At 47.9% G+C, this 10,532-nt stretch overlaps 2 protein-coding genes across 2 annotated transcripts; both read left to right on the forward strand.

Moving 5' to 3' along the window:
- Positions 1-206: 206 nt before the first annotated feature.
- LOC140683543 (uncharacterized) lies at positions 207-1,788 on the forward strand. The gene is made up of 3 exons (XM_072926158.1): positions 207-335; positions 613-948; positions 1,374-1,788. The coding sequence occupies exons 1-3, from the start codon at positions 243-245 to the stop codon at positions 1,587-1,589; spliced, it is 645 nt and encodes a 214-aa protein (XP_072782259.1). The 5' UTR covers positions 207-242; the 3' UTR covers positions 1,590-1,788.
- Positions 1,789-3,598: 1,810 nt separating this feature from the next.
- LOC140683505 (serine/threonine-protein kinase PAK 1-like) lies at positions 3,599-10,309 on the forward strand. The gene is made up of 7 exons (XM_072926016.1): positions 3,599-3,655; positions 3,896-4,008; positions 4,612-4,729; positions 5,574-5,673; positions 6,117-6,313; positions 8,721-8,858; positions 10,220-10,309. The coding sequence occupies exons 1-7, from the start codon at positions 3,599-3,601 to the stop codon at positions 10,307-10,309; spliced, it is 813 nt and encodes a 270-aa protein (XP_072782117.1).
- Positions 10,310-10,532: the final 223 nt, after the last annotated feature.

Raw genomic sequence — 10,532 nt, forward strand, 5'->3', positions numbered from 1 at the left:
AGCTGGAGCTTCAGCCCCAGATGGCCCCTGATTGCAGTGCCAGGGTCACTTTGGCATCTGTGCCTCCTCATGGGCAGAGAATGACCCAGGAGAGCTGCAGCACAGTGCTTTGGGAACGTGTGAGCCCATCAGTCCTTGAGTCTTGGCCCTCAAATGTTATATGGAAAGTTGAAACCCATCTTCTCTTGCTTTCTGTGCAGGTCCTTCCAGAGAAAGAGCAGGAGCAGCCTGCTTTGTCAGAGATGCCATGGCAGACTCGGGGAGAGCTGTTCCCAGCCCAAGAACAGGAAGAGCAGCTCAGGCAGCAGGTGAAAGAGCCACAGGAGAATGGCCAGGTAAGCCTGACTCGCCAGGTTTCAGAGGGAAGGGCAGGAAAAGGGGCATAAAATGGAGCTCTTGGGACTGAGGAGGTCAGGAGTCCCAGAGGCACTGAAAGCACAGAGCCTTGGAATCTGCCAAAGTCAGCACTGGGACAGGAGGGTTGCACTGGAAGCAGAGGTGGGTAGGGGAGCAGAAAGAAGTGGCTGAATAAATGCGATTTTGAAGCTGCAAGAGGAAAAAGCTGAGCGTGATGGCAGCTCCCAGTCACTTGCTCCGCATTTGTGTGTACAGAACATCAAGGCAGAGTCACAAGCAGAGCTGCCCGGGGCTCAGAGTGCCATCATGGAAGTGAAGAAGGGGAACAAGGAAGACATGAGAGGAATTCAAGAGGAGATGAATCTCCGTCAGCAGAGGGGCGATCAACAAGACCAGGTGAGTGAAAGAGTGGCAGCCACTCCACTCATGAAAGATCCTCTCTCTCGTATTTTTCAGAACTTGAAGGAACAGCTGGACACGGAGCTTCAGAAAATTCACACTAAGATGGAGGCAAAGGAGAAGAGGCAGGAAGAAGAAATTAAAATCATCAGAGAAAAACTTAGTCGTCTCCCTCAGGCTCTACAAGAGCAAGTGAGTGAAAGAGGGATAGCCACTGCAGTCACCAAACTGGTGGTTTCTGCCCTTCTTGCCTTTCCAGTGCAGGGCTTCAGGGAGTGAGGTGATGCCTCTGAGTGCCATCCTGCTGTAGTGTGTACCCCAGAGACTCTGAAGGACATTTCCTGGTGTGCTGAATCTCAACTGCTGCCCTGGACAGTGGGACTTGTCCTTTGGCCTTTTGGCCAGCAGTCATCCAAATTGATTCCTGCTGGCCTGTTCCTGCTCTCCTTGTTTCTCGAGGTGTTTTTACAGGGGAACATGGTGACCCAGACGGAGGATTGAAACAAGCTGTCTGTACCCCTTGTAAAATCTGTTCTTTCCCTTTCCTCACAGTCAATGACTCTTGACTGACAGGGATAAGCCGTAGTCTCTGACTGCTTTCTTCTGTTTGACTTGAGGTGCAAACGTTGACATCTCGCCGGGCAGCCTGCAAAGACTTCCAGCAAATGAGTGGCAATGAAGAGCCCCAGGCCTGGCATGAGGTACAGGAACCGTCCCCACCAAAGTTACTACAAGTTGAGCATGACCTGAAGATGGTGCAGGAAAAGTGGACACATTTGAACAAGGAGCTGCAAATGTGTCTGAAGCCCTTGGAGTGGGAAAGGAATCCTTGAGAGGAAGCAGAATGGTCATTGTGGCAGTGATCCTTCAGAAAATCCATGAAAATGGAACATGAATCTGGCCATGAACTTGAGTAGAACTAACCTTTGGTTTTGACCCATCCAGTTTGAGAAGTGGACATCAGAAAAAACCCATTTAAGAGCCCTGCATGTGGCTGACAGAACCTTACCAAGGGCTTGCATTTGAAATGGAATTTCAGGCTAATTTCTGCCAGGCACTTTTCTGACAAACTCATTTCTTGTTCCAGATCCACAAGGGCTTTGTCAAACCTGCTGCAGCAGCAGCATTGTCTAAAGGAGCCTTTGCTCCCCAACCTGGGAAGTGGAGCCGGGGCAGTTTGCCCATCTCCAGCGCTGCTCAGCACCAGGAGATCAAGGATGACTCCCTGGAGCAACTGAGTACGTCTGCTGTATTTCTTCTCTGAGGGACAGTGTATTGTGTGCATGTTTCAGCATAGCTGTACCAAATGTTTTTCCTGAGATTGATGTCCCAGGGACATTTAGAGACATTTCCCCATGGGAACTGCTGTAGAAAATCAGTCTGTGTGCTGGCCACCTGTGCTGCAGAGCTGTCGGCCTGCTTGCTGTTGTTACCCAGGCAACCACAAAGAGTTCAAAGCTTCAGGCTCTGGGGCTGCCTTTTGCATCTTCTGGAAGCTGGGATCTTTGCTTTAAAGTGAGCATCTTGCATTTTGTTTCCCTCAGGGAAAATAGTGAACATGGAAAACCCCGTGGGGAAATATTCTGAACTGGAATATATTGGCAGCGGGTGAGTCCAACCACAGTTTACTTCTCCATAACCATGGGCCAGGTGTTTTTCTGGTGGAATATCTATGCAGTGTGAAGTGAGGCCAGCTGCAAACAGACATCTATTGCCATGTTCAGACACTGGGGATAGATTGTCCCATCTCTCAGTGCTGCTCAGAATTTGTGAGTGTGCCCTGAAAGTATTGTCAGAGACATCTTCATGCTGCCAAGGTCTCTTGCCTGCAGCAAGGAACAGGACCTGGAAGATCTCCATGTCTCTCAAGTATGGGACAGCTCTGTGTTAATTTCCTTAGCATTTTTCTATCTCTCCAAATCATACAGCCACACTAATAAAAGGGGAAGAAACTTGCTTGCCTGAAAGTGCAACCTACTCCCTGATAGCTGTCAGATAACAGTTCTCAGGAACATTTCTTTCCAAGAGTTTGCTGAAGGAAATTCTCCATGGTCAGGATGAAAACTATGAAAACTGCGCAATTTAGAACATGAAACCTGAGATGAAAGAAGGAGCTCTCTTTAGGAGCTGAGGCAGTAGATGGCAGCACTTCAGGGACAGACCCAGTGCCCATGCACTTGAGAGGAAAATGCATCATCTGCCTTCTGGCAGAGCCCGCCTTCATCCTGCAGGTCTTAGGCATTTGCAGCAGAGATCTCCTGTGTGGGCTGGCTTTCACTGCAAGAGCTAAATGGCTTCTCATTTTTTTGCTGCTTTTTTGTTTCTAGGACTTTTGGATTTGTGGTTAGAGCAATCAACAAAGCCACAGGAGCAGAGGTAAATGTCAACAGCCCCCGCAATCTCTGCTGCACTCAAGGGCTTTCCCCTCTGGTGTGAGCAGCTGTGGCCAGAGCTTTGGGTCGAGCTGTGCTGAAGAGGCAAAAGAAACACAGACTGGTACCAGCCTGCAAAAGACATTGCGGACAGTCTTTGACCTTCTCAGCTGCCACAAAGAAGGCACAGAGGGCAGCAGTTCATTTCAGAGAAGGATGTGCTCACTCGCTCTCAATTGCTAAAACAAAGGTGGTGCCTTAGAGCATCTCACTGCTCTTTGGGGCGACAGCTTCAGAGTCCTGAATTCTCACTTCTGGTTGCCAGCAAATGCATCTGAAAGTTACCAGTAGTTCCTCAGACACCTGCAGTGCTGCACTTGGGAACTGCACATAGGGAGAGATCTGCAAGGCGTCCCTAGAAACCCTAAGCCCTGCCCCTAGCCCGGGATGTAGCCACAGAGTATTAAGGCATGGATTACTACCGAATCCCATACAAAGCAGCAGGGAGTGGGCTCAGAGGTTTGTGGGTGAGACACCACTGTTACCAAGTGGACACAGCAAAACCTCAGTGGCCACGTGTCCTGTAACTGGCACCCATGGGAGCGGAGCAATGGGCTATTGCAATGTCAGTTCCTAATTACTGCAATGCCTAATCAGAATGCAGTTTGGCACAGCTTGGCTGTGTCATTGCAAAATCACTCGCTCCATGTGCCTTGTGGTCTCGTGCCACCCACTTCTCAAGTTACTGATTTTCAATGTCATTTTAGGTGGCCATAAAGAAAATAAATCTCCAAGGACCGAGGAAGAAGGAACTAAAAGCCTATGAACTCATGACTGTGAAGATAAATAAGAATCCCAACGTGGTCAACTATTTAGGCAGGTGAGTTGTTGTAAATATTTGTTTACATATTGCAAACATGCAAGATTGTTCACTGGCACAAAACAGAGCTGTAATTATTGGTTAATTATTACTGCTCTGCTCATCTCCAGTGGATGGGAAGAGAGTGCATCTTGTCTGCAGGAGTATTCCCTGGCACACATAGTTTGAAAATTATTCAAAAACCTGCATCATTCATATCTAATTAAATTAATAGCCTGTAAGTTCACAGCCACCACATTATTTTGGGACTTGACTTTTTTCAACAGTCCTCTTACGTCTGGGTAAACTAACATGGATTTTCCTTGGATTATGTCCCCTCTTTTCCATTGCTTTGCATGCCAGGAAGATTATTTCCAGAAACACGCAGTGTGACAAGTTTTTTATCTGTTCCTAAACTGCAGTTTTTACTTGCTGGCTATTTAAGACATCTCCTTTTCCAAAGCTGTGCCTTTCTTCTTGAGACAGGTTTCAAACAATGCACAGCCTAGAGGGAATGTCTGTTCCTTTTCTTCTGTCCTTGTCACACAGGGACTTGGAAATAAGAACCAAGAAAATAAACTAACCATGCATGTTTACCTCCATGCTCTTGTTTCCTTCTTTCAGCTACCTTGTGGATAATCAATTCTGGCTGGTTATGGAGTTCATGGATGGAGGCACTCTGAGCGATGTCATCAGCAAGACCTACCTGTCTGAAGACGCGATAGCAGCCATCAGTCGGGAGGTCAGCAAGCCCACCTGTGCTTCCGAGGGCTTGGGCAGGATTGTCTGGGAAACAGAGGCTCAGAACATGAGAGGTTTCATGTATAAACTTTGTTTTCCTTGTGCTGGTATGCTATGGGCAAGTAAAAGCATATCAAGGGAACTGCCTGCCAGTGCTCCTGCACTCAGTGTACTCAGTTCTTGTACTCTTATCTCCTGCTGTTGTAGTCTCACTCTGCCTCCTGTATTTGTATTTGCTCTTCTCCACCTTGCCTCCCTAAACTTGTATCTTGAGCCTGTCTGCACTGCATTCCTTGCCTGTAAAAGCAAAGGTGCTGGTGGCAGGATTTGAAATGATCAGCTGAGAAAAAACAGAGACTCATTTCTCACAGTCCTCAACTAAAAAGGACAGTAGTGCAGCCAAAATGCTCTTTGCTTCAGGAAGGTGACTGATGTGATACTTCAAGTCTGTGCTGAGGCCAGCAACAAAACTCTCGTCATGCAGCCTCCCACCCAAAAGTGATCCGCTTCACACCAAAGAGAGGGACTTTTTTCTTTCTTGGCCAAACTCCTCCTTTGCCCTCTGCATGGAGAAAGCACATCCACTGCAGCAGCAGTCATCCTGGCTGGTTTGCAGGGGACAGTCTACAACAGCAGGTGCTGTTGCTCTTTCAAAAGCTGACATACCTTTCCTTAGAAAAGTCCTGCTCTGCAAGTGTTGGAGCAGCAACTCTTCCTCTCAATGGCACTGTGTTCTGCCATTACTCGCCATTCCCATGCAGAGGGAATCTTTTAGAGACTCTGTTTCCTTTCTTGTGTGATGAAATCACTAATTTTTGCCCTCCTGCTTCTGTTTTCTCTCTCAGTGCCTGCAAGGACTGGATTTTCTTCACTGGAACCACGTGATCTACCGAGATGTGAAGAGTGAAAACATCCTTCTCAGAACTGACGGCTCTGTCAAGCTGGGTCAGTATATTCCTGGTCAGGAGCAGCGTTCAGGGATGTGGGGTGAGGGGCTGCTTTGAGTGGCTGCCAACTCCCCAGAAATGGTGCTGGTGGCAGTGCAGGGCCCCACCGCTGTGAGCTGAAGGCACGGTTGCAACGTGCACAGAGGTATAAGGAACCAGGAGAAGTCAAGAGTGGCGTTGGTGTGTTTGTGTCTCTTCCAGAGGGAGGGAGCTACAATCTAAAGCTTCAGGGGAATAAAGGCCACTGCTGTGAGCAGCGTTTAAAAAACTGTGATTTTTTTGGAAGTGGCCAATTCCATACTTCCTTGGCTAAAGCCCCAAGGAAACTGAGTGTGGACAGTTCTTCAGGAGATTCAACAACACATAGACTGAGAGTGGGGAATTCTTTTGCTTGATTTCCTAACTTGACCTGGCTTTCATGGTATGTTTATTTGTCCACAGCTGACTTTGGCCTCTTTGCTCAGCTCACCCCTGAGCAGCGTAGACGGAGCTCAGTGGCCGGCACTTCTGGCTGGATGGCGCCTGAAGTGCTGACAGGTCAACCATATGGCCCCAAAGTGGACATATGGTCTTTTGGAATTGTGGGCATCGAAATGGTGGAACGAGAAGTTCCTCACAGGAATGAAACTCCTGTTTCGGTAAGGTGCAAATACTCCCTGATCCCACTTGTCTTTCTCACCTGTCCCATGTCCTGTGTGCCATTGGACAAATCCCATTGCCATCTGCTGGCACCACTTCCACCAAGGTCCCCTTCTAAACATGTCCCTGCAGCACATCAGCATCTGCTGTAAATTCGGTTGCATCAGAAGGGAAGTAGCAGTTCAGAAACCTGGCATTTTGGCCTGCAACCTGCCTGACATTTCTAATTTGCTTTTTGAACTCCGTTGGTGCTCTGTCTCTGAAGGGCAAGAATTTTTCAGTGGAGAGGTTAGACATGTGATAAATATCCTAAGAAATTGACGTTACACCTTCCCAGTTTCAATTTTATCGGAAAAGAAAAGAAAAAGAAAAAGAAAAAAGACACAACCACTAAAGCAATGCCCAAGTAGTTTTGTGTAGGAGTGACAGTGGGTAGGACGGTCGGGATGGACAGAGACGAAAGATCTTTGAAGCCAGGTCTTGGAACTTTCGGTTTATTGCAAAGGGCGTGGATGCAGGGCCCTGCTTGGAGCTGCCAGCCACAGCTCAGAGCAGGCCCGAAAGAGGAGCCAAAAGAGAGACCCGTAAGAGTGAGGAAGTTCCTGTTACAAGACAATAAATCTTCTTCTGTGCAGAATGTTCAAATTTTCACTAACCAATCTAGTCCAAGATACAAATACTAGAGTATTTACTACAGCCTATAAGAATCCTTACATTACCATACTGTGTTACATTTTAAACCCTAAAAACTACTCTTTGGACCCCTTCTGCCAAGCTAGTAGGGTCTGCTCTGACCCTTGGACCTGTCTGCCAGCAGAGGGTGTTGTTTAATCAAAAGGGGATTACCTTCAGCTGGCCATACCATTGTTTTCCAGTTGTTCAGTAACTAAGGCTAGTAACTATCTCAAAGCTTACTTTTCATTTCAATCTCGCTTACAGTTTCCATATTCTCAAAATCTTTTGCCAGGCATACATATTTGTAAAGGTTTTCCGGTTTCATCTTCCCCAACAGTTTTGCTTTCTTTTTCTTTTTTTAACCACAGCACATTGATTTTCCTCCACACTGTAGCATCTTTTCCAAGTCCTGTGGGTCTTCAAAACTTTCAGGCTTTCAAATAATCTGTACATTGCTCAGTCATGTGTGTGGGTGGCCTGGATAAGTTGAGGATGTGTTTTTCTCTGACTGCAGTTACACTAAACCCTTGGCTGTTTCTGGGTCTTTTAAAAAGTTGATGAGCTTGCAGCCTGGTGCCTGGGGCTGGGATCCAACGTGGGCGGTTGATGCTGGTGCTGTGTTCCTTTACTATAGGAGCAGGGCCATCTCTGGCTTGCACAGTGCTAAGGGCAGTGAGGACTCCAGCTCCCCACCATGTCCAGTGGCTGAGCTCAGTTGCAGAGAGACAGGATAAAGCTCCCTTTGTGACCTCTGAGAGTGTGGGAAAAGGAAAAAAAGCTGCCATAATTATTTATACTCCAGGGGAGTGTGCTTGCTGGTTTGGGCTTGGAAATTTTCCTCTGGGTTGAAGAGGATAATAACAAAGTCTTTTTGGTCACCATCTATTTCAGTGCCACCAGCACAGAGCTGTTACTATTGTGATGAGCATTTTTCTGGAGACCAGGCTGCAGCCTGGTGTCACGGAGAGCCTGTCAAAACCTCCCACTTCTTACAGACATATTTTGCGATGGGGACGCCATTAATGCATTGACTTGAGTATACAAATGAGCAGAGGGTGACCATCGGGATGGTGCTTCTTCTTCTGATTTGACCTTGGAAAGGTTTCCTTTTGCCACATAAAGAGGCTGAAACGTGCAGCTGAGAGACAGAGCTGCAGGTGGCTCCTGTGTGCCTAAGCCGGCATTTTCATCCCAATACATTTGTGCAGGTGTCTTAAAGGGTCTGTGTTGAATATGAGATTCCAAATGTTTGTTTCCTCACCCTGAGGCATACCTGGTGGATTTCCATTCTTGCCTCCCATGCACCTCTGTTTTCTAGAAGAGGACAAGAAGCTCAATGAGTTTTGGTTTATGACCACTGTGCTTAAGGGACCAACAAGCACTGCAGAGATGCCTTTCATGTACTAATCCTTGGAAATAGTAGTGTTAGTGTAGCAGAGTCCATCTTCTGAAAAGCCTGTCAAGGTGGTGTGAATCCTCCAAGAAGGAAAGAAGCTTTGCTGATGTAGCTCCCACTAACTGGGTCAGTCAATGAAATTGACTGCCAAGGCAAGATCAGCGGGATGTTGGAAAAGCCGTGGTGTTTTGTTGGTAAAGGAAAGTCATCTTTCCTTCACCATCTCCATCTTATCAGAAAGTGCTCTGCAGAGTGGAGCTTAAACAGTGGGTTCTGGGAGAGCAGTTACAGATGGGAAAGAAGCAGGTGGAGCCTCGTGTTTCCTTTTCATGCAGGCTGAACTCCCGATAGCCAGAGGAGAGAGACCACAGCTGCGGAAGCCCAACCGATTCTCGCCTCACCTGTGTGACTTTCTGAGCTGCTGCCTGCAGACAGACGAAGAGCAGCGCTGGTCTGCCAAGAGGCTCCTGCAGGTAAAATGCCAAGGGGCTGAGGTGAAACAGTGTCTGAGGGATGGGCTCCTCCTCCACCGAGGTCCGAGGCATCAGATGAGCCCCCTTCCTCCTCACCTCCACTCTTGGTGATGTTCAAATGAAAACAGTGAGGAATCCTAGACTGGGCTGGGCTGGCAGGGCTCTGGAAAGTCCTCTGGTCCAAGTGACCTGCAATGAGCAGGGACATCTTTAAAGAGATCAGGTTGCTCAGAGTCCTGTCCCACCTGACCTGGAATGATTCCAGGGATGGGGGCACCTACAAGCTCTTGGGACAACCTGTGCCAGAGTGGCACCATGCTCCGAGAAAAGAAGGTCTTCCTTAGACCTACTCTGATTAGATCCCCATGTGTTTAAAACTATTTGCCCACACTCTCTTGTAACTGGCCCTGTTAAAAAAGGTGTCCCCCACTTTCTTCAAAGCCACTCTGAAATCTTGGAAAGCAGCAATAAAGTCTCCCTGGGGCCTGTTCTTCACAAAAGTGAATAACTCCACCTCTCTCCGCATTTCCTGAGAGGACAGGTGCTCTGTTTTCTGGCTGTTTCTGTTGCCCTGATTTGGTGGGATGTTCAGTTTTATCTAATGGTAAAAGAACTGAAGTACAGCAATGCAGGGTAAAGAGACATGAAATAGTGGTGGAGGAACCCAAGGCTGCCAGTCCTGGCAGAGCAGTCTGGAGAGATTTGGCTGTGGGCAGGAGGGGCTTTGAGGGACTCACTGTGAGCCTCTGAGGGGCCCTGGTTTATGCCCCCCACCCCACCCTTAGAGGTTTCTGGCACACAAACAGGGACAGCTGAGAGGGACTTGCCCCAGCCCCATCTGCTGCCTGGCATGCTCAGGCAGAGGGGAACTGTCCCAGGCTGACTGCCAGGTTGTGTGGCAGAGAGGGAACTGCAGGACCCATCGCCGCTGGACTGGCCCTGCTGGGAAGGAAGGTGCCATCCCACACAGAAGGGGCAGGGCATGGAAAGGCAGACACTGCTTTGTGTGCCTGTGGAAGTTAGCATGGTGCCTGTCTTTCCAAGACAGGGACCTCTGGGAGTCATTGGAGCTTCCTGAAAGGAAAAAACCCCAGGGACAGAAAGCACCATTTCTAGAGCACTGGCAGGGCAAAAATCCCAGCAAGATGGAGAAACCAGAATAAATGGATGAGTGGGATTCTGGGCCAGGTTTGCCTGTGATGGCAAGCTCCTGCACATGATGAGTGGGGAGCAGATGGTCCCATTGTTTTACTTTCTGGGTCCTTCTAGGAGCTAGAGGAATCCTGATTGAGTCTGTGAAGCACTGAGCTTGGAATGTCATGGTTCACTGTTCTTTGTTGTTTTTTTTTCCTGTGGATTAGCATCCATTTGTAACAGCAGCCAAGCCAGCATCCACCCTGGCACCACTCATCAACTCAGCGAAGAAGAAGACGAAGAAGACAAGAATCTAACGATGAAGATATTATTACCAAGTTAGAGTAGGATTGTAGAGTAGGACTCTAGATTAGGATTGTTAAGTAGTTTTGTAGTATAGGTTTATGGATAGGATTATAATTAAATAAAGTTTTCAAAGCATCAAGTCATTTGGAAGATTCCCCTCCTTCTGACCCCTTCAGAAAACATTTCCTTCTGAATTGCCAGTTGTCTTTTATTGGTGCTGAGACACACTTATGG

This window comes from Taeniopygia guttata, chromosome 3 (genome assembly GCF_048771995.1).
Source record: "Taeniopygia guttata chromosome 3, bTaeGut7.mat, whole genome shotgun sequence".
Classification (NCBI taxonomy): domain Eukaryota; kingdom Metazoa; phylum Chordata; class Aves; order Passeriformes; family Estrildidae; genus Taeniopygia; species Taeniopygia guttata.